We start from the raw sequence: 25239 nt of genomic DNA, 5'->3' as shown, positions 1-25239 counted from the left end.
ACTAGGTGAGCATAAAGGCTAAATAAACTATAGTGTAAAACAATAAAGACTGGCCCATTCATGTCTGCTGCAGGATGAGCGAGATCACCACAGTATTTCATAGCTTCTTAGAAAAGCATTGATACACTGCTATTTTTATATTTTCTTTATCGAGATTTCATTTGTACTTTGAAAGACTTAAAGCCAAAAAGAATCATCAAATTAAGTCCATTACTTATTTTTAGTCTCTCATACAAATGGCGTCAATTCACTGAACCCGACTGTGGGATAGAAGATTATAACCAGCCTCACTCACATTACTTTCCTGATTCAGATTCACAGTCCAGCTGCTCTCTCTGTACTTCTCCCATCAACCACTCCCCAACCACCACCCCCTCCACAATAAGCTTGCCCATGCACTCAACAGCTCAGCTGCTCTAGGCATATTTGTGACAAAACAAACATGATAGTTCTGCTCCGTGATTTCACCAGCTGGAGGCAAAGGCTTGAGGTGGTTTCTTTTTTAACTTTTTAAATTTGTATTGCAATATAGTTGATTGACAATGTTGCGTTAGTTTCAGGTGTAAAGTGATTCAGTTATACATATACATGTAAATACATGCATTCTTTTTTTACATTCCCTTCCATTATAGGTTATTACAAGATATTTAGTATAGTTCCTTATGCTATACAATAGGTCCTTGTTGGTTATCTAATTTATATATACTGGTGTGCATATTTTAATCCCAAACTCCTAATTTATCCTGTCCCCCCCTTCCCTTTGGTAACCATAACTTTGCTTTCTATGTCTGTGAGTCTGTTTCTGTTTTATAAATAAGTTCATTTGTATCCTTTTTTTAGATTCCACATATAAGCGATATCACATGATATTTGTCTTTGTTTGGCTTACCTCACTTAGTATGATGAACTCTAGGTCCATCCATGTTGCTGCAAATGACATTATTTCATTCTTTTCTATGGCTGAGTAATATTCCATTGTACATATATACCACATCTTTTTATCTATTCATCTGTTGGTGGACATTTAGGTTGCTTCCATGCCTTGGCTATTGAAAACAGTGCTGCAATGAACATTGAGGTGCATGTATATTTTCAAATTACGGTTGTCTCTGGATATATGCCTAAGAGTGGGATTGCAGGACCAAGGAGGCAAGAAAATACAATGGAAGAAAGACAGTCTTTTCAATAAGTGGTGCTGGGAAAACTGGACAGCTACATGTAAAAGAATGAAATTAGAACATTCTCTAACACCATACACAAAAATAAACTCAGAATGAATTAAAGACCTAAATGTAAGACTGGATACTATAAAACTCCTAGAGGAAAACATAGGCAGAACACTCTGACGTAAATCGCAGCAATTATCTTTTTGGATCTGTCTCCTAGGGTAATGAAAATAAAAACAAAAATAAACAAATGGGACCTAATTAAACTTAAAAGCTTTTGCCCAACAAAGGAAACCATAAACAAAACAAAAAGACAACCTATAGAATGGGAGAAAATATTTGCAAATGATACGACTGACAAGGGATTAATCTCCAAAATATACAAACAGCTCATATAGCTCTGTATCAAAAAAATAAAAATAACCCAATGAAAAAATGGGCAGAAGATCTAAAAAGACATTTCTCCAAAGAAGACATACAGATGGCCAAAAGACACATGAAAAGATGCTCAACACTAATTATTAGAGAAATGCAAATCAATACTACAGTGAGGTATCACCTCACTCTGGTCACAATGGCCATGATTGAAAAGTCTACAAATAATAAGTGCTGGAGAGGGTGTGAAGAAAAAGGAACTCTTCTACACTCTTGATGGGAATGTAAATTGGTACAGCCACTATGGAGAACAGTATAGAGGTTCGTTAAACTAAAAATAGAGCTACCATATGATCCTGTTCTCCCCACTTTTGAGTTTACCCATAAATTAATCCATTCCCATAATGCCTCCAACAGAAACTTTTTCCAACTGTCTAACCAGAATTAATGTTTCCCTCCTCTGTGCCCTCTAGGCCCCTTTTATCTATATTGACTTTATATTATTTTCTCTCAAGTCTCCTTCCATCCCAACTGAAAGTTCTTTGAGTATCAGGAATCATACATAGTGGAAGCATGACAGTGTCTTACAATGGCTCGCAAAGTGTGGTCCCTGTACCAGCAGCATCAGCATCCCTGGATACTTGTTACAAATGCAAAATTTCATGTCCCAAATCAGACCTACTGAATCAGAAACTCTAGAGGTAGGGCCCAGCAACCTATGTTTCAACAAGTTCTCTAAGTGCTTCTGATGCAGGGTCAAGTTTGAGAACCTCTGGTATATTTGAACAAGTCTGGGTTTTGGAAGCAGACAATCTAATTCCTACTGTACCACTGATGATGACATTAAGCAAGTCATTTGACATCTCTGAGTTGCCTCTCCTCATCTGTGAAATGGAGAGAATATTAAACAATGCCTGACATTTAATAAGACCTCAGTAAATACTACTGCCTTTATATTTTGTATCTTCAAAACTGGTGTCTAGTCAACACTGTGAAAATACTTTGCCCTCCATACTTACTTACTTAATTGAATGAAATGAACTGAATGGAATGAGAAGAATAGAACAACCCCTGGGAACCAAACGGTAGTGTACCTGCAAGCAACACCACTGAAAGATACAGGTAATGGATAAGGAGGAAAGTCACATAAAACACCAATGAGGTAATATGCCAGGTCAGTAATCTTGACTGCTTTGTCTCAAAATGACCCTCCTGTAATCTCAAATTCCTGCCATATCTTTGCCACAATAAGAATTCCATTCTCTGTTAGAGATAAATATCCCATCAATCTCCCAAATTCTGTAATACTCACTGGGAATAAGTTATGGTACCCACATAAACTTTATACTATAGCAGTTATTTGCTAAATAACTCCTTTCAGTTGGAAATAGCTAACTTTCCTATTGTAGTCCAGGATTTAGAAAAGTTTGACCTCACAGAATTATCCCTGATATCTGGGGAAACCAATAAAACCCATTCATGACAGCTGAAAATACTGTGGGGGAAGGTTATTTTAAGAGAATAATTTTCAGTAACTGGTGCTGAGATAACTGGATATCCAAATGCAGAAGAAAGCTGGACCCCTATCTTATACCATATATAAGTTACCTCAAAATGAATCAAAGACCTAAGTAAAAGAGTGAAAACTATAAAATTCTTAGAAGAAAACATAGGTGTAAATCTTTGTGACCTTGGATTAGGCAACAGTTTCTTAGATGTAACACCAAGAATACAAGGAACAAAAGATAAAATAGATAAATTGGACTACATCAAAATTAAAAACATTTGTGCTTCAAACACTATCAAGAACAGAGAATCCACAGGAGTAAAAGTTTCCAAATCACATGTCTGAGAACAGACTTGATTCCAAAATATATAAAGAACTCTTACTACTTAACACTAAAAAGACAAATAGCCTAATCAAAAATGGGCAAAAGATTTGAAAAGGTATTTCTCCAAAGAAGATATAACTATGGCCTATAAGTACATGAAAAGATGCTCAACATCATTAGCCACTACAGAAATGCAAATCAAATAACAATGAGATACCACTTCACACCTAGTAGAATGGCCATATCAAAATGACAGAAAATAACAACGTCAATAGGATGTGGAAAAATTGGAACCTTCATATATTGATGGTAAGAATGTAAAATGGTGCAGCCACTTTGGAAAACAGTCAGGCATTTCCTAAACATGTTAACCTAAATGTCACAATATGACCTAGCAATTTCACTGCTAGGAATATACCTAAAAGAAATGAAAACATATGTCCACACAAAAACTTGTACATGAATGTTCATAGTGGCATTGTTCATAATCATCAAGAAGTGGAAAACAATCCAAATGTCTATCAAGGTGAACGGATAAATTGTGGCATATTCATATAAAGAAATATTATTTGGCAATAAAAATGAATTAAGTACTGATACATGCTACAACATGGATGAATCTTGAAAACATTATGCTAAATTAAAGAAGCCAGTTAACAAAAGACCACATATTGTATGATTCCATGTATGTGAAATACCTAGAACAGGCAAATCTATAGAGACAAAAAGTAGATTAGTAATTGCCGAGGGCTGGAAGAAATGGGGAAATGGAGAATGATTGCTAATGGATACAGGGTTCCTCGTTAGGGAGATGAAAATGCTCTCAAATTGACTGTGGTGATGGCTGCACAGCCCTGTGAATACACTGAAACCAATGAATTTCATCCTTTAATGTGTGAATTGTTTGGTGTGTGATATCTATCTCAATAAATAAAATTTATTGTAATAAATATACTGTAATAAAATAATAATAAAACAGCAAGGCTTTTTGGCCATTAAAATAAAAGAAGCAAGGTTTAGGATACAGCTTGATAACAGTATGACTGAAATCTCAGGGAAAAAACTGTGACGTCAGTTCAATTATATTCTTCTTGATTACAGTGTGTCAAAGGAAATTTTTTTAAAAGATGAAAATGAGATTAAAAATGTGAATTACAAGGGGCTAGTGACTTCATCTTTTTATGTCATTAGCAACCAGAAAATACATCTCCCAAGGCATATACTGTCATTTAAATCTTGTTCAAAAATTAAACCATTGTCACATTAATAGTAATGGCAAGATTTTGGAGCTGGGGCCCTAGTGATTGTCTATTTCAACTCCCAGTTTCTACAAAAATAAACTTCTCTACCATTTTTCATACCATTCCACATTACTTCCCCTCTAGTATGCAAACATTAGTTTTTACTTAATGCAATTCTAATAAGTTGTCTTCTGGAACATGTGTTTTATGGCCTCAAGTATGCAGATTTATTTTTATCTTAATTTTCTCACACTGTCTTCTTTTCAAGCTTTGCTCATTTGAACCTTTGTTGTTTTGGTAGGTGGTGATGGTTTTCTTTGTGATATACATACATCATAATCATTCACCCTTCAGCTTTTTCCTTTTAATATCTTGTCTAGATAGTTATACAGAACTACAAAAGAATCAAGTAGCAACCTAAAAACTCTTCATAATCACCATTTATTTTTAGTTCTTTCCCCGTGCTGGACTTCTTAAATCTGAGCTCAAATTTGGTGTGTCTACACTTCAGTTCAAGACCATCTCCCAGTATTTGTTTCAAATCTTGAAAAGAGGAGGAAGTCTGGCAATTTACATTCCAGATTTCAAAGCAATAATTATTCCAAAGAAAAAGAAAAACTTTTACAAGTACTTTAAAGACATCGGTAGTTTTCTCCTTTCCATTCTTCAACTTGCCAAATTTATTAGATTTCCATATTGAATCATTCCTCCTCTTCAGTAGAGATAAATCTTTCTGTGATATATTTCAAAGTCTATATCTTAACTCACACGGCAACATGTAACAGACCAGAATCACTTGAGGTACAAATATCCTCCAAAAGTGAATTATGTATCAGGAGAAGTCTCTGTAACTGTAAGAATAATAAAGACATCACAACTGGAAACAGTCATTTACAAAAGTCATGCAAGATATGAAGAGGCAAATTAACACCTAAGTAAACAGTGGGTGAATCCGGCTGAAGACATTTTCCATCATTATTACACATTCTCCTTCTCTCTCACACATATAGTGGCTCAAAAAAGTCATGATATCTTGATCTATAATGAAGTTTTACTAAATATTTAATAAATATATCAATGAAGTTATCGTCTTCTGAAAAACTGATATGAAAAAAAGTAATCTACAGATTTATCACCTTCCCCTACCTATCTTTTCCTCTTTATCCCACTGTCACCACCCTCTTCTAAGTCCTCATCAAATTATGCCACTATTATTTCAACAGCCTCCTGGCCCTCTTCCCTGTCCCAACTTTTAATACATCTGGCTTGATAATAAAATAACTAAGTTTAGTAAAACACCACTTTTCATAGAGCCACCCCTATACTTAAAAGCTTACGGATGCCCCTATTATCCACCATCGTCTCTAAGCTTCTTTGTCCAGCTTTCAGGGTCTCACATACTGTGGTAACACTCAGTCTTTTCAAAAATATTTTGTGTTCCCGCAACCACGGACCCTCCTCCACTCAGATAGGTAGGTGTTCTACATTTCATCAAGGTGGGATATATGGTAAGACAATAAGGTTTGGGGAATAATAACAGTCCCCATTATTTACTAAAGATTATCATGTGCCATGAACGACATAAAGCACATTACATGTGCTATCTCATTCTCTCCCTACATAAATGTGTGTGTGAGAGGTTTCCTGATTTTACAGAATGAACGTTGAGCCACATAGAGATTAAATATCTTCTTCAAGGTTTCTAAGCAACTAAATGGCACAGCTGGCAACCTATGTCTGTCTTACTCCAACACTCAAATTCTTGCCCACGTGTTGAATTTCACTTACAGCGAAACTGTCCACTGGGCAGATGAATATGCAAATCTGAAATTCAAGAAGAGAAACTAGAGTGATATTTTGCAGTTATTGTCTTATGGTTAGCTGTACCTATCTCTAAGAATGAGCTTGTCCACAGAGAGGGAGTATAATAAAAAGAGAAAAAACAGGAACAGAATTCTGAGCAAAAGGGGAGCTCGGAAAATACTGAGAAGATGTGAGGAGAACCAGGAGACTTACCCAGCACAAGTCAGAGAAAAGGAATTTCAAGTCACAGTTAAGGAGCACGATCAACCCACAAAGCAAAAAAAATTAAGTAAGGTCAAGTAAGGTCAAGATTGAAAACCGCTCACTGGAATTGTTGGTTAAGAGCTAGGGTGACTCAGAACTTATCATCCAAACCTGAACAGTTTTCAAAGTGAAAGAGGGCTCTATTAGCAAATATCCCAGGACCATGGAAAATTGTCCCGTGCAAACCAGGACACATGGACACCCTGTAAAGAGGTCACCTGTGCCCTTCATACAAACAGTTTCAATAGAGAGATGCAGTGCAAGACACACTGCTGTGCGTTCAGAATGAAATGTGCGATGAAGAGGTAGAGAGAGAGAGACTAGTCTTTCAAGAACTTTGGTTTGATTGATGGGTAACAAAAAGGTTACTGTTAGAGGGGAATCCACCCCCCACTTCCTCCTTCTTCCTTTGTCTGGCTCCTTCCTCTCAACTCTACTGAAACTGCTTCCCCAAATGGCACCAGTGATTTCCAACCAGCTCAGGCAGAGAATAAGTGTCCTCTGCTTCAACCACTTCCACAGCATCTGCATTGTCCTACGCCGCTAGCCCTTGAAACTCTCTCTTGCCGTGATTTTGAGGCACTGAATTTTATCAATTGTCCCTATCTCTCTGACTACTCTCTGCTCTCATCTACCTCTCCTAACCTTAAAATCATCAATAGATCCTAAGTTTCTGCCCTGAGACACCTTCTCTCTTTTGTTTATTCTCTCTCCCTCGTGGTCTCATCCACTATCACCACTTTCACCTTCACCAGTCACACAAATGAGTCTGAAATCTTTTCCTCTGTCCTCAAAACTTTCTCCTAAAATGAAGATCCTCATTTCAAACGAAGGACCATACATCTCTCTCCAGTAGTTGGTCCACAACACATCACCAAACCTGTCAAAACTGCACATTACCTTCTTTGTAAACCAGCGATCTGTACGTTTTCTTTTCTACAAATTGCCACACAGATGACATCTAAACCCTCAGCCTGGTAGTCAAGGTATGGTTAGAGCCTACCTGTTAAGACTTTGCTTCTACTACACATGCAGTAAGCTCTAGACACAAAGTGTTCTGTCAGTATTCACTGCACATTATGTGGGAATCCACTCTTAGAGAGGTGGGGGTTATAACTTTAATGAATGCTACTGCTTCTTCTAGAATTCTCCCTTCATCTTACACTGGCTAAGATTCTGGCCAATCAGGCCCCACTTCTTCCACAGGGACTTCTTGGTATCCTTACTGAATGTCCCACGTCATTCTGTAATCTCAAACTCAACTTTGTATTTCTGTGGCACTGCAAGTCCTTAAGACATATTCTGTCTTGATTATCATAACATGTACATAACATGTACATTATCCTCCCTACTATTTTGGAAGCTCCTTAAAATTAGGGTATGTCTCTTAATAGACACACAACAGCTATTTATTATTTAGAATGGATAGTTGTCATTTGTGTAACAGATGCACTTGACATCTTTTCATTCCTTACTTGAAAATCCATTATGTTTATCACCCTCAAATACAAAAGAAAAACTGACTATTCATGCTCTGACATATTAAGCATCCTTAGTAATCATTATTTTGAAAAATATATCTCTAACTATATAGTTTATGGACATGCAATGTGAGAGAACATTTTATTGAATGGGTCCATTTTCAGGTACATCAAAAATAATGTGACCACGTAAAGGTGTATATTTAAACAATTAAATTTGTATAACATAAGCAAGCTCAAAAGTAAAGCCCTTTAATTCCTAGTGTCATAGCCTAGAATTATGAATTACTAATTGGCTATAATAGGCAGTGATTTGAAGTAGAACTTCTTAGTCACTGACTAGTTAAAACAATGAACGCCAGCAAAACCTATTTTTAACAACTCAGTGTGTGTCACCCGGTATTCTTTGTCCAACAGAACTGTACCTTTAAATACGGCTAATGCCAGATGGTCTCCTCAATAACAAAACAGCAGGAGGCAACATATTAATGCTACTCAACAAGCAAGTCTGCAGACCCTCAACCAATGAAATTAGTCTTCAGTTGCTAAGCCTTTCTGTCACCATGGCAACACCTAGTTCAGAAAAAATATTGGATTTTCAAGATAAATGGGCCACCCGTCTTAAAACTCCAGTATCCTCCAAGCTTATGATCAGATACTTCAGCTAAAAGAACTGCCTAGATCTTCTCACTCATCTCAAATCAGGTCTACCTATGAAAAGCCATTTGCCTTTCCATTTAAAAATATTTATGTACATTCAGTTTCTAACTTTATTGACTTCCTAGATAAACACACTCCATTTAAAGGGGTGTGTGTATGTGCATATACTTGCAGGCTAACAGTTCTAAATATAATGACAAATGTTACTGTCTTAGAAATTTTTCACCGGTACATACTCTTATCAGTCTGTTATTATATCTGATTCAAGAGAATAATCAAAAAAATAAATAATGTGGAAAGACCAGAATGACATTCCTATTGTTACCTAAGATACCTAATATGAATGTTCAAAGTAACAATTAAATCTTACTTTTAATACAGCCTCATTTTTAAGTTGAAATGATAATTTTCCCCAAGGGAGATGACCTTGTTTTACCTCATGAAAATGCAGGGTATCTGAAATAATGTTTGGAAATATATTGTAGAATCAAGATATGATGGGGGGTGTGTGGAAAGGAGGCTTACTGTGGAAGCAAGGAGACAGGGTATCTTAGAACATGGCAGCAGCTTCCACTCAAATCACATGGTAAGAAGAATTCTCCAAAAAGGAAAGGGAGAAAGGCAAGAAGAAAGGAGACAGTTCAGAAGAAGGAAAGGGGATGAAGCAAATGGTATCTAATGCACTGATTTTTTGTATTTATTTAACAATGTAGCTATATATAAATATATTTTTCGTATCTTGGTTTTGCCACTTATAAGCCCATGATCTCTCAGGTAAGGGAACAAATCACTTATCTCTCTGTGCTTCAGCTTCCTACTTTATAGAATGGGGTTAATAATAGTATCAACTCCATAGGGGTTGAGGATTAGATGAGTTAAACCTTTAAACAGTACTTGACATATACTAAGCATTATTTAAGTATGAGGGAGAAAAAGTATACGCGTTTTATTTTCACATCATTTAAATACGCTTGTTTTTAGCCTTTCTATTTCATCGTTAAACTTTATTTTCTACCTTACTTATACTTTTGTGTGTGTGTGTGTGTGTGTGTGTATGTGTGTGTGTGTTGGGTCTTCGTCTCTGTACGAGGGCTTTCTCTAGTTGCGGCGAGCGGGGGCCCCTCTTCATCGCGGTGTGCGGGCCTCTCACTATCGCGGCCTCTCTTGTTGCAGAGCACAGGCTCCCGACGCGCAGGCTCAGTAGTTGTGGCTCACGGGCCTAGTAGCTCCGCAGCATGTGGGATCTTCCCAGACCAGGACTCGAATCCGTGTCCCCTGCATTGGCAGGCAGATTCTCAACCACTGAGCCACCAGGGAAGCCCCTGAACAATAATTTAAGGAGGCACTTTATTCCAGGTATAGTTCCTATACATATTTATTCTTTTAATATAGGCTGTTTGTTAGATATGTAATGTATCAATAATTCTTATACCATAGTAATGTTTTATAAAGGATTCACAAATATGGAAAGAAAGTTCTTTAAGAAACTGGATGCTGACCGTTGGTGTGGAAAAATTCGGAACAAATACGTAATCCTCTTTAGCACAAATAACTTTTTTAACATTAATATTTAATGCAGACACATGAACAGGTCAACATGAGCACTATTTTCCTGAAAGGAAACCTCACCCAATTTAAGTTATTTATACTCCATGCCCCTAATCTCCAACATAAAATTCATTCTGCTTGGCGCACACGAACCTCGAATTGGCTTACAAACCATAACCTAAAGGCTCTCTCCCAGTGTTTACATTCTCCTGGGATCAGGATTCCAATTTGGAATACACAACTCAGGAATGTGGGATTTCACTGTAAATGGTCAGTGAGATGGGGGATGTCTGGCTGACATTCCAAAAAAATTGCCTTTATGTCTTCTAGAAAGCACTATAGTATAGTATATATCTGATCTTTATTAATAAGGTTAATAAGTTCTTGTTTTATAACTTCTGTGTAACTGTCCTTCCTTGGACAACCTCTGGTTTTGCCAATCTTGAAGCAAGATTAAGTACTTCATCCCATCTCCCAAAGCAATCTACCACACAAAGCATCACAGAGCATAGAAGATTCTGTGACGTCACCATTCAACATGTCTGTTAACCCCAAAGTTCTTGTAAGCCACCAGCCATTAAGTCTTTTTCTCCCTCTCTGACTCTCCACCCAGTCTCTGAAAATATGCCTCTTCTTTTTATTCAATATTTTTATGTATTTAAACTGAGTAAGTTTAGCCCATTCCTGAGCCCTGAAGGCCCAGACCTCAAAAGAGTTCATCAGAACAGCCTTTCAACAAAAGCTTGTTTCTTCCTTGAGAGAGGATTCTACTGCCAAGAAAAATAATATTTCCTGTATATATTTACAGTATACTAAAGTGATTTACTTCAATCCTTTCTGGATTTTTTTGCCACTCAACATAGTCTCCCGCCACCCAGGCCCGGTCCCTCCACCTGGAAACACCCATACCCATTACAGCACATAGGTCAGGAAACTGCTCTAAGAAATTGAAAACACACTGATAAGTTACATTCCTGTACACTCCCTCACAGACTTCAGTCCACGTAAATAATTCATGACCCTCAAGGGCCACAGAAGTTATGTTTATCCCCCATCTGTATACATTGCTGTGAGGAATATTCTGAAAGGAATATTCTGAAAAGAATGCCCAACTTCCTGTATCAGGGAATGGGTTCTAGCCTCCTCCGAGGCTACACAAGCTCAAGCAGGTTGTTTAAAATCTCTCTGAAACTCAATTTATTCATCTATAAAAGTGTTCCTTCCAGCTAGGAAAAAAAACTATAATTCAATGTTCACAGTTCTATGTAACATTAATGAAAACTGGGCTTAACACAAGGAGTGATTCAAAATAAATTTACCCTAATCAAAAATGTATAGTTGGAAATTTTAAATAATAAACATTTCTGCATAGTGAATTTTTCTCCCAAAAGCATCCAACAAACTACATGGTCATATATAAGTGTTAGACAAAAGCAGCTAGATGAATGCTCTGGAGTGGCTGCAGGGCATGGATGCAGCTATGGGCTGCATCCTCCTTCAATAACTCAGACTATAGCACTTTCTTACTGTGGTTCTTATTTTTGTTAAATACAGTTTTTGAAATGCATAATCAAAACAGAACATGAATTGAGCAGTATATAACTGCTGGAAATTGGCCTAATAAAATCAAAATTACTTGACATCTTTTTACTCCATGCCTTCAAGAGAGTGTTCAATAACAGCTACCTAGAGGGGAAAAGGAATTGTAATCAATTATTGCCTATTACAATATAATATACATTATATGCTTCATATCATTATATTTATATTATATATAGCCATATCATTTTATATATATATATATATATCATAATCTCCATCCCAAATAGTTTTACTCTCATGATGAGGGAAATCAACCCTAAAGGACAACACTCTAAAAACTATATTCTCTCTAACAAGGTGGAAATTTCACATGTTAATGGAATGTAATTATCTGTCACAATACTTACTGAATATTGGTATGTCACCGCTATGGGGGATAGTGGAGAAAAGGACTCAAGAAGCGTGAATGATCTTACACTGGCATAGAATGAAGTCCTCTCTTCTACTTTCCAGATGTGGTTCATCCTTTAAGACCTGCTCAAGTCCCCGCCTCCTTCTGAAAGCCCTCCTTTGATGATCTCTCTCAACTTCCTGTGGAAATTGAATTAATATCTTCATCTTAAGTACTCTGTAAAATACTGTTGTTTGTTGCTCCTTTTGTAAGTATCTCTTCAATTTGCAAAATGTCACTAATATAGCAGGTACTTGGCAACTCTTGTGAAGTACATTCGAACTACAAATATAATAACACACACAGTAATGAAAGATGTACTTCGTTCTGACCTGCAGTACTCAAAAGAGTTTGATTTCTAAACGTGAACTGATTTAAAAGCATTTCTATCTGGTGTTTCCAAATGTCTAGTGAATGAATGACTTTAGTTTTCTTGGTGATTTGTCCAATTAGGGTGATTTATACCTGCAAGTTGTTAGTAGGGTCTAAAAATAATAAAGTGTTACTACCTTGGTCTGGGAACTGAGGACATCATGGAAAATGTGGTATGGGCTATAAAGGAGAGCCTTCTTGGCCTCTTGGAAATGCTGGTAGGTGTATGAATGTTTTGCTTATGCTACTGTCTTTACAGAGGCTATAAAACATTTTACCTTTATTCTATAAGTTTGGGGAAAATACCAGCCAGTCTCACCCTCTGTACGTTCATTTCAGAAACACATTCTCATTCATTCCCTCTCCCTGTGCACACAGGTCATAGAATTACCGCTGCCAGCGATTCAGCTTCAATGTTAAAATAACAACAGCAACAATACAAGTTTTAAAACTATTCAGGAAAAATGCTTGATGTTCCTAAAAGTTACATGTCACTTTTTAAAATACAGTTTGTGCAAACTGAAGTAGAGTCCAAAGAGAAGGGGAAATGGTTTATTAGAATACCAGGTGCCCCCAACTCCCATCTATCCAGGAATTTGAATCAACTATGAAAAGCACACCAAAAAATCTAGAAATAATGGAAAAGAGGTCTCAAAAATATTAAAAACACTTATCACATAGTTCATGGCTTTTACCACTCGTGCAAGGCTTAGCATTGTCCTCAACATACAGCCCCCCATGTAGACACTGAAGTGAAATTAATATACTCTGTCAACGAAGTTTCTCCAGGCCAGTCCACAGGTACCAGTGAAGAGCAAATGAGGCACTAATGTAGGTTTCAGAGATACAGTAAGATTGTGTATAACTCACATATATGAACCAATCCCCTGTAGATAATGGGGGATGACTACACAGACTTAACCAAAATGTGCATATTTTAAGACTCACAAGATTTTCCAAAACATAAATAACAGCATAATAACACCAAAAATATCAGTACCATAAATTTATGTACCTTTTCAGAGGGAATTAAGATCATTGTGACAAGATCTTTAAAAAACAAGAAAATCCACATTTCTAATTTTTCTTTTAAATACTTTTCAACAATAGGCAGACTCTTCCTGCATCTTTAAGTCCCCATAAAGGTAAATATTATCTAATTCCTCACCTGTGATAGGTATGAAAAAGCTGTTCATTTAGGACTAAACGAGGTTGTTTATGGGCAACCATCGAGTAAATGGCTGACAAATGAGCCAACACATGTCCCAGTGGGTTCATGACCCACATTTATCAGATGAAAGCCTCCCAGCTGACACCCAGACAATGACCCTTTCTTATTCTAATACCCACAGAAGAGGGGGAAGCAGAGGGGTATGGGGGAGAAGAACAGGCAGGGCCACATCCATCTGTTAGGGTCTCCAAACCCGCCTCGGTGGGTACCCAGTCAGAATCCTCGTGAAAGTAAAGGCAAATGTGGCCAAATATTTAAAATCCTGGTGGAATATCTGACCATACTTAAAGAAGGCAACAAGAGCCCAAGAAAACTTTCTGAAAGAAAAAAACTTTTGAGAAATGATTTTTTCCATATAAGCCACTTAGATAAAAGAGAAAATTCTTCAATTCCTGATAAAAGCTATAGGAAGAAGTAAAAACAATTAAATTGAAGGGTATTTTATAGATGCAAGTGAAATTTAAAATACTGTAAAATGACGGCTCCACTCATGATTATCCTGCTGTCATCAAGAACTAGACAAAACCTACATGTCTATACAGTATTTCAGTCCATGTATCAACATAGCATTAGTCACTATACAGCTATAAAATATTCACATGAGAAATATCTACCTATATTTTGTATTGCTTTAACATCTTCCAAAAACCGAATTTGACTCCAGAAAATACATTTAACAAGCAATTTCTCTCTATATATTTTGCTGTATAGGTTCTGCTGATTACGTAGAGTTAGTGCTGTTTCCAAAAGTACATTAACTTAATTCCCATGATGCTGATTATGTGCAGAATCTGGCCTGACATTTACTGAGTTCCCACAATGAATAACACTGGTTTTCTCCAATAAAATTTTTAAAAATTATGCTGAACAATGTCACGACTTAAGACAAATAGAACTATTTCAATAGATCTGTTGTACTTTAAAATCAGATGTCCGACACCACACCTAAAACACAAAAAGGGCAAAAAAACATTCTATTTTGCAAATGTCTAACATTCCCAGTAGTTTCACCTACAGATACTGTCTTTATATCTGCTACATCAAGAATAGTATAGGGAACTATTTGACCCTTGCATCTATATGCAGCATATATTTTGTAGAATCAAGGGATATGTCCACTGGTTATAAAACACGTCAGTTAAGCTCAACATGCGAAAGAGTGAATCCAAGACCAGTACCCAAATACACATTTCAATATGCAAAGGAACTGCTTAAAAGGGTGACCGGCAGATAGAGTAAAATAGCATATACAGAGTGGGCATTTGTTAACTATTCCCTAAATTAAATTGACAGTACTAGCTATATAGACAAAAGCCTACAGCTTCTTTTCCTCTTGGAAAGTCAATTTTAGCTTAGAATGATACACAGCAATTTTTATAAAGGTTATGAGAAAAGGTTGTTTTAAAAATTACCCCTTGGCTAGGAAAATAAAAATAACAGTACTGAGGACATTGGTCAGGGATGTGATGGTCCAACCTGTATATTCAAGTTTTCCTACCCTGAACTCATGGTCAAAGCTTATGATTTGTACAAGTTGCTGAACTGAGCTCTAGAAACAAGATATTTCTTGGGGAAAAATTACAGAATGGCAGTGAAGGAAGATTTTCTGGTTTTGAATACTTTAGGCTATGCAGGAAGGGAAATTGTGTAGGCCCATTCTGGTGGCATCACTTTGGGGTCTGAACATCTGAGTAGCTGCCTGCATGTGCAAATACATGAGATAATTGTTGCTTTTCCCAATTACCTTGACATGAATCACCACAGCAAGGGATTTTTTTAGAACCTGGATTTAAGTTAAAGGTCCCATTTAAAAAATAAGTAATCTGTATCCACTTTTTAAATAAACAGCTTCTGTTTGAACTCAAACAGCTTTAAAGTGAATGGCATTATTATTATTGAACTATGATGCTCAGAGTGATTTCATAGTAAACAGATTTCTATTAAAAAAACAAAATATTTACCAGTAGTAGAAAGTTGTTTCAGGGTTTATTATCATAATTAACTTATTTATTTTTGTTTAAGAATCAACTTTGTAATTTTCTACACGAGCCACCCTAAAAGTTACTACGTAGGGACAGTTAAAGTTGTAGGTAAAGCATTGGAACATAGTAAGAGGTACTGGCAACACAGTCTCTTCTCTGAGGCCACATTGTATTAGAAAGAGCTGGCTGCTGGAAGGCCTACAAAACACCACATCCTGAATTTCAAAAGAAACATTTGCAGAGCAATGGACTGGCAGCAATTCCTGTAATTAATGAGATGGGAAGGAAAGAGCAAATTTAAACATGTCTCAAATTTGAGCTCATTTGACCCATCAGCTAACTTTCAGATAAATCTCCTCCTCTTCAGCATTTTCAAGTCCATGATTTGAATGCCATTTTCATGAGGGAAGGAAAGTTAAAACCTGGAGATGTATGGCTTCTATGTGTAAAACAGCCATACTAAGGAATCAGAATAGATATCTTAAAAGCCAAAAATTTTACTAAGTGAATTTTTACTAATTATCTTCAGAACTTTTATTTAACGCTTAAAAAGCAGCTTAACTTTCTATCAATAAAATGTCTCAAGAGGAAAGAGGCCAAGAGGAAACGAGCCTCAAACTACTTCACTTACAATAAACACACTCGAAAAGACGTGCAGTAGATGGATTTCTCCATTATGCAAAACCGGATGCATCACAACAAAATACAAGTGTTCACATAAGGAAAATACCATTTCTATCCTTTCTTGATATCATGCTTCTGGCTTGCTAACATGTATTAACTCAACACCGAACTTCAACACAGCTTTGTTTTGTGATGCCCATTCTTGCCTGTTTGAGAAATTTCAATTATTCCACAAACATTCACTGAGTGGCTGCTATGTCCTAAGCATAGAACTAGACATTTGGGATAAAGAAATGTGCAAAATACAACTCCTGACCACAAGGATCTCACAGCTTACTGGGGGAACACGTATACCAACAACAGAAAATGCCATAATAGAGATAATAATAATTGTTGACATACTTACTTAAGAGCTTTACATTTACTACTTCATTTAATCATCACATTATTGTCATTTTGTAGGTGACGAATCTGGGGCTTTGAGAGAAGTTAAGTGACTTGCCCAAGAACATTTAGTTTAAAATAGGAAGCCCTGATCTAAACTCAGGTCCCCTGACATTGAAGCATATACTGTAAACCTTGATGCTACCTCACCTCTCTTCGAAGAACTGTGGAAACACAAAGAAAAGACCCCAGTAGGGGTAAGAAAATTAGGGAGGGGTGAGAAAGGAGGTTTCGAAGATCTTTCACTTACACTGAGTCAGTAAAAGAATAAAGTAGTCAGGACCTGAGCAGTTTTATTATAAATTCTTCAGAAAAATAAGTTAGTTTGCCAAAGTAAATGCTGGAATTGCCCTAGATTTGTTTAGCTACCTGAAGATATAGTTCATCAAATAACGATGAACACTTACACTGTTTCCATTGAATGAAGCAAAATAAGATGTCAAGCTGAAGCAAAGCAGGAATGTCCTACATTTTAAAAATCGATAGAAGACAAACGTTTGTGAACAAGGAAACACTGACGATGAGAGGGTAGAAGTCCATCAGGGCTGCCTGCCGGGCTTGTGCAGATGGGCTTCCACTGGAACACGTAAGCATCCAAGGTCTCCTGTGATGACACACCAAGGAGGCCCCCTCCCAATGATGAAAGCTGATGGAGCACACTCCAGACCAACTTCCAGTTGGGAAGAAACATTTTAACAAATTACCCCATGTTCTTAATAACCAGATGAAAGCGACTGCATTAAATTCTTTTCTATACTACTTTGGCCTCACAGCAGCCCTGTGAGGTTTGAGTTTTTAAAGTATTCCTATTTTATAGACAAGAAAAGGAGGTACACAGAAGTTAAAAGCATGAAGCTACGTAACAATAAAACAATGGTAATGCATTTGTCACTTTAATCTTTCCAATCGAAAGCATCTGCCCTATGCCTCGTTGCCTCAAAAATCATGTTCTCAATTCAATAAGCATAACTTAAGAGCTTACTCTACATAAATCAATAAGTCAGCTGTTTATGGGCAAAAAAATGGAAAACATATGCTCCCCACCCCTAAGGAACTCCCTATTTGAGTGTCTCTGCTACAGAATTACCAAATCAATCCTTGAAAATATGATAATGAATAATAATGAGCTAGTGCTGTGCTTCTCTAACTAGTGCAATACCAGGTACAAAATAAGCTCCTTGGGGGATAAAAGGGAGTTCCATGCTGAAAAAGATTGGAAAATACTGTACAGCAAACATCTAAGTTGGAGGTTTGAAACATACATTAGTATATTAAAGGCTCTGATAAGTCTTGCAATATATAAACCTGTTTATCTTTGTTTACTTAATCCTTCTCAAACCAAGCTGAACTAACGTTCCATCGAATACACTTTGGGGAAAGCTGGTTTATGTATCACCGCTTCTTACTGCAGCTGCTTTTGTATTTGTCAAAAATATCTTTCCCAAAGAACGGTAAAGGTGGGTATTGGAATATCCTCTGTGCTACACAATGAGGGAGATGCGGGCAGATGATTCCTTTGCCACCTCTCAAATCAGTTTCCATAGAAAGACACTTTGTCTGAGTACAGGATATAATGTTAGGGGCCAGCTCAATTTCCTCTCTTCCTTTAGCCAATCACAAGTCAATCAAGTACATTATTTCTGGCAAGAGCTACATTGACTCACTTGGGTCTAAAAATAACTCTTGACCACATGTGGTATATCTAGATCCTTCTCCACAATCTAACGTCAATATTCACCAGTTATAAGGTGCTACTCAGCTGTAATCATTGCCCACTAGTTCACACTAATCTGGTATTAAAAGAGGCCATACGAAATAACCAAAACCCCACTTTTTTTTTTTTGAGTTGTATAGAAATTTTGCCAGCATTTAATGTTGCTCACGATATTTGGCAAATGCACACTGGCATTCATACACTTTAAATGTGAACATATTTGGGGAGGAACAAGTCCAAAATAATCATTCCAGCCTTTGAGAGAGGAAAATCTATGCCCTAAAGAATGTTTCTAAGATAACATTTTAGCTATAAATCAGATTTTCTCCCCAAGAGCCATCTTAAACTACACGTGAAAGAATTAGTGTTTTAAACAAACTAATCTTAACTCACGTTTAACCCTAGGAGGATTGGTCTGGGAATACAGATTCCATTGCTTAGTCATAAATTAAGAAAGGCTTCTTTTATGAGTACTGCAATAATTGCTATGCATGCCTAGGAGAGCATATATTTGGGTTTGAGAACATGAGTCCCTATGTGTAGAAACATTTTAAATGTATAAAATATAAGCAAGCAGAAAGAAAAATGGGAAACATGATCAGGCTTGGCAGTTATCACACCTCATGGGAACATACCCAAGAGCAGAGACTCAATCTTAGCCAATGCTCCATCCCAGCCCCACGTCTGGCGTCCAGATTCATGATGTGTGAGGAGATGAGACTGGGGCCAAGACCACGCGCAGTTCTTCTGAGAATGGCTGAGACCCACCACCCTCCTCCAGTAGATTTGTGCAGGCCTCCAAAGTGATCAAAATGAAAACTGAGACCCAACGTCCAGCTGGTCAGGAATCAAGCAGACAGAATAGGTATGGATATTCCTCCCTGACCAATTCCAAATAGAATTTTCTTTCCCTTTTGATGAATTCAAATGTGGAATATCTGAGAGAATTGATCACTTTCAGGAGATCGGTTCAAATTCAGCCCATGGCCTGGTACCAAACAAGTCCAATGATCACTTTTTCCTGCTCAGGAAGGGAGTTGGTGGGATCCAGGAACTCCCTCTGTCCATAATCTGCAAATCTAACCACATCAACTTCTACCACAGGGAAAGACTTGATGTATATATGTTGTTTTGTTTGGGGAGAGTTTTTCTATTATGATAAATACTCAGACGTTAGCTCTATTTTTTTAAAGTTCAGAAAAAGAATTTAGACTAAGAGGACTAACAAACCTGACACTTCTCTCTTGTTGGAGGATAAAATGAATACGGGCAACTTGATCAAAGTTTTAGTCAAGTAAATGAATTTGTTAAGCTAAATATTATTTCTGAATAGCATCATCAGAAACATTATTTTAACCTTCCCCAAAACACTTATAATGTGAAAACAGTGAAGACAGTTGCCCTCTTTCAAAAGCAGGGGCTCTGTTAAAACATACATCTGTATGAGCTACACTGGAATTGGTAAATTTCACTAATCTGTACATTTCCTGGCTTCTTGTCATCTATTCTTCAATAACCAAATGCCCTGACCTAACGTTCGCAGTCTCCTTTCTCTGGGCCCCCCACTCCCTTCTTGCAGCACTGACCACCTTTACACTGTCCTCCAACCTCCCAATTCTCAATCCCCGACAGGGCAAGGACCATCCTGTGTATTGCTGCACAGCTCACACAACTTGCCCCATCTACAGTGTGTGTGGATGGTTCAAAACACACTGATTGCATCCATTTCTATCTCAAGATAAGTATGGAAATTCCCTTCTCATTTCTTAAAATATTTTAATCTAAAAACGAATATGAAGGCCATTTAAGAATGGTGAATACTTACCTTCATTCAAAACTTCCCAAAAAGTTAATCCCCACAAGTGCTATCAAACTCATATACTGATCAGATCTCTGCATTCACTAATGTTAAAAACCAGACAATAGGCCCCAAATGGAGTCCCTTATGCTAAGTCCCACATCACCAAACTGAAACTTAATTACAGTTTTGGTTCTCCCAGAAATGGAATCTTAAACCAGTCAATCAGGAACCCTGTGATCAGCACAAGTGAGGTAATCAAGGACCCCTGCCATCCCCTAAAAGAAAGTAACCTTGTGATAACCAACCCATCTTTTGCCTAGTGTAACCTCCTTGTTCCTGCTCCCTTCTGCCTATAAAAGTCTTTCATTTTGTACAGATCTTAGAACACCTTTCTATCTGCTAGACTGAATGACATTTAATTCATGAATCACTGAATAAAGTCAATAAGATCTTTAAAATTTACCCAGTTGAATTTTTTTTTAACACTAGTTCCCTGAAGATTTCCAACCTGCTCATCTCCTCTAAAAAGGTGGTGGAGGGGGAAATCACCCTGTGGTTTTTTAGTGTTTGCTCATAATAGTTTACTTCAACCTTTAAAAATACAATGGGTAGACATTTTGTATTCTATTTATTAAGTAATACCATGAACTTAGTTTCCCTCATTTAACATGTAAACGCTTCTTTGTCCACCTTCTTAAAATGAATTTAATTAGTGTATTTTGTGTTTAAAAGGAATAAAACATTGAAGGCATTGTGTTACTCAGCAAATGACTGATTCATTTTTTCCCTAATGTGACCTGAGTGTCTGCTATGTGCCAGACCCGGCCTGGGTGCTGGAGATACAGCCCTACCTCATGGAGCCTGTAGTCTGAGAGGGATCTGCAGATCTTGACAGACTATACATTCCGGATATTTAAGCAAAAAAATTATGGTTTTCATTTTCAAAAGCATATCGCATTCTAACAATAATATCGCTTTACAATCTTGTTTCTAAACTTGAAGCAAGACAACAAAAAGTTAACATTCGCTTTCATATAATCTCTTTGAAGAGACAATTAACAAAATGTGAGGAGCAATCTACAACAGAATAACCAAAGGCTCTAATTAAGTAGGCAGGAGAATCACAAATATTTAGATTATCTTTATCTAAGCCTAGGATGTCTTGACTTTGATTATCTGAAATAACTGAAAATGAGTTGTCACATTTAAAATTTTTCTTTATCTTTAGATACAAACACGAAACTAATTTTCCAAATTTCCAATTCTACATGCTGAATCCTGCTAGAGAGCATTACTGAAAATGTTTTCTAGGATCTGATTTTAGGGTTTTGACTGCAAAATCACACATTTTTGTATACATTATTTGAAGATAAGAGATATTTCCCATTTGAAGATTTATTATTTATCAACCCATACTATTTCCATTTCAAGATCAAAGTGTCTCCATCGATCACCTATTTTCATCCCTTCTCAGTTTATAAATATCATTATAAAACTATCCTGGCGCTACATTGAGAATTTTTACCTGTTTTCTTGCTTTCTTTGTCATTAAAAACAAAAAAACAAGCATCCCATGCTAATGTCATTAGCCCAGATAACTTCAACAGTACCTTTATGATCATAAGATGTAAGACCAGGCCTTAAGAGTTATATCATTTCCAAAAAGCAATGAAAAAGAAGCACCAAGAACATTTTTTAAAATACCTCTTTATTAATACCAAATGCATAACATTTAACATAAGTTAAAACGTGCCCTAACACACTCAGGAGGAAGATGCATAAAATGGCCATATGGAAACATCTGTTGGAATAAAATCCTGGTCACAAACTACTCATCTCCACGGGCTAGAGCAGAGAAAATGGAATATTCCTTTTTCCTTAGAAAAACTGTGTGCAGTTTCAAGATCCGAATGCCTGCCAGAGGCCACTTTCTCACCCTCTACCATCCAGTGTTGCCAAGGTCCTTAACATTCCCTGAGTATCCCAGCAGCGCGTGTACCTAATGCGCACATACAGGTAGAGGCGGGTACGTAGAGTCATCAGCACCAATAAACTGGAAATTAGGAAACAAATGATAATTGACTTTTCCTCATTTTCTCCAAGCTCCTGCCTTCTGCACCTTATCGTTCTACTCCTGTCTGCAAGGAAGGGCGACCTCCTTGCAGAGGCCTCGAAGTTATTCCCTGCGGTGTTCGGTACAGCGAAGTGGGGGTGACAGCGGGTTTGCAGGCGCGCAGATTTGCTCGCTGCGCTCCTACCTCCATCCGCCGCAGCCCCTCGGGCCTGTGCTCACCCAAGGGGGGGCCTCGAGGTTGGGGAGGGCGGCTGGCCGAGACTAGGTGACGGCAATCCCCATCGCCATCCCTCCCTCCACGTCCCATCTTCCACCCCGGGTGCCCCTCTCCCTCCTCCCCCACCGCCAGCCCACCCAGCGCGGCGCCCTTACCCGGCTCGTGGACGCCGGGGCTGTCGGACAGCTCGAGCACCAGCAGCTCGCGGCCCTCGAAGCTGCGCCCCACCGTGTAGATCCTGCTGACCGCGGCGCACTGCAGCCACACGGACACCAACGCCTCGCGCAGCTCGGGGTAGCGGTGGTACTCGAAGGGGATGCCGTCCTCCTGAGGCCGCCGGCGCCGCCTCGCGCCCGCCGGGGGCCCTCGGGGCCCCCGGGCCTCGGCGCCCAGCAGCCACGCACAGGCCGCCAGCGCCCCGCACAGCGCCAGCAGCGCGCGGCCCCCTCGCCCGGCCATCGCGCCACGCGTCTCCCGTGCGGCCTCCTGTATGCCCGGCGCCTCGGGGCGCACAGCCCGCGGGTCCCCTTGCCTCGCCTCCCGGCGGCCTGGAGCAGGCAGCGGAGGGAAGACCCAAGCAGCGAGCGCGGAGCCTGAGCGGAGCGCAGGACGCACCGCCGCCGAGCGCGGGACGAAGGGGAGGTGGCGCGGAGCCGGGCGGGGCGCGCGGGCGCGCGGGCGGGGCGGGGCGGGGCGGTGCCGCGGGCCGGATTTGCGGATAACCGGGGGCAGCTGCACGATTTGCGGGCTCGGAGCTACGTCAGAGCCAAATGGCGCCGGAACGACCCATGTGGGATGACAGCTAAGGTTGGGTCTGGATATGTTGCTGTCATTGAGAGAGCCGTGATTACTGCCTATGGAAAAAACACTCTGGGATTGTTAGTGCAGCCTTTTAATGTGCCATCAATCCCAAGCCGACCAGGTTTCTATCCTGATGCTCCAAAAACTAGAGAATATTGTAGAAAAAAAGAAGCACAAAAGAAGTATTGGCAGCCGCTTGCCTTCTCCCCGTAATGTGTGTTTAATAACTGTATTGATAGTCCAAACACAAACCCACGGGTTGGATGTTCATTGATTGCAAGGTCTGGCTGGAAAACAGAACACAATGCACTGTGATTCAGAGGTTTAAGAGACTAAAAATGCATTCTATCAATTTGTAGATACTGTCTTTAATTGTATTTATGCACATTCCTGGATTCTTCGTGGGGGGACGCACAAATGAGATAATGTCATCTGCCAGTGCCTATGCCAACCCCCTTCTCTAACTCCTGTGGGGAAAACAGAGTGCCGCTGGGGAGTGCTGGACAAGGGATTTAGTTTGATATTAAGGTTAAATCTTTCCAGAACAGCTTATCTGGGTGGTTCAGGCTCAGGGTCTCCTACCTGGTTGAAACTAAGATGTTGGCCAGGAGTGCAGTCATCTAAAAGGCTTGAATGGGGCTGGAGAGTCTTCATCCAAGAAAAAACTAAAAGATCAAATCCTGTTATAGAAAGAAAACTCTGATGGTGAAAGATAAGATCTCCATTCCCATAATTGTTGCAAAAATATAAAATCATTTACAGCTTTAAATACCCAGCCTTTACACAGGATTTGTAGTCCTGGAACAACTCTGGAGCAGATGTCATTCTGAAGAGGTTGCCATTTGGATTAAAAAATAGCACAAATCTAGATAAATAAATAATCCATTGGGTATTTCAACCAAACAGTAAAACTGGACATCATGTGGGTGATTTTTCATGTTAGCCATTTTTTTTCTTAACTTACTCTTTCTCCACCTGTCTAACAGTGCAGTGCACTGAATAAAAACTTTCTCCTGGAAAAGAATCCAGATATTTAAATGACTTTATTGGATCAAAAAAAAAATGCTGCTGGAGAGGTTGGTTTCAAAACCCTCTGACTGTCTACGTTTCCACAGCAGCATGGATCTTCTTTTTTGGATTTTTTTGGGAAAAGCTGCCACTATAAAGACATGCCACTCAGTTGAATTTGGACGCCACCATGATCCTTGTCAATGTAGGCAGAGCTAAGAACCATATATTTTTCTCTATGACCAGTCTGAGTTTGATTACATGGTCCAGAAGTTTGAAACCAGAGTTATACTTAGATTTCTAAAATCATGCCCAAAAGAGCAATCTTGGAAATCTAGAAAAAGAAAACAGTGTAGCCAAAGCCAATAACTTCAGAAGTAGAAGGTTAGGATTTTCATGTTAGCAATTTAAGGTAACCACACTAATTTGAGGCAAGGTGGGCCATATACTGGTAATGACACACATAAACAACATATGATTCAGTGAAATCTTGTTGCCCTTAAGCTTCTCTTCGAACAAAGGGTGTTTTCTATTTTCTCCCAAATCTCAGTTTTATGGATTTCTTTTTAAACTTTTTTTGAAAATGGATGGAATCCCACCAGCTCTGT

At 38.5% G+C, this 25239-nt stretch overlaps 1 protein-coding gene across 1 annotated transcript in view; it reads right to left on the bottom strand.

Annotated features, from left to right (window-relative positions):
* CPE (carboxypeptidase E) overlaps positions 1-23735 on the bottom strand; it is a 110180-nt gene extending 86445 nt beyond the window's left edge. The window contains exon 1 of the mRNA XM_079920459.1: positions 22978-23735. Coding sequence (XP_079776585.1) covers positions 22978-23281 — 304 coding nt within the window. The 5' untranslated portion in view covers positions 23282-23735. The remainder of the gene's footprint in view (positions 1-22977) is intronic.
* Positions 23736-25239: the final 1504 nt, after the last annotated feature.

The sequence above is a fragment of the Stenella coeruleoalba genome (assembly GCF_951394435.1).
Source record: "Stenella coeruleoalba genome assembly, chromosome: 4".
Taxonomy (NCBI): domain Eukaryota; kingdom Metazoa; phylum Chordata; class Mammalia; order Artiodactyla; family Delphinidae; genus Stenella; species Stenella coeruleoalba.
This window is presented reverse-complemented; position numbering and strand designations above follow the sequence as displayed.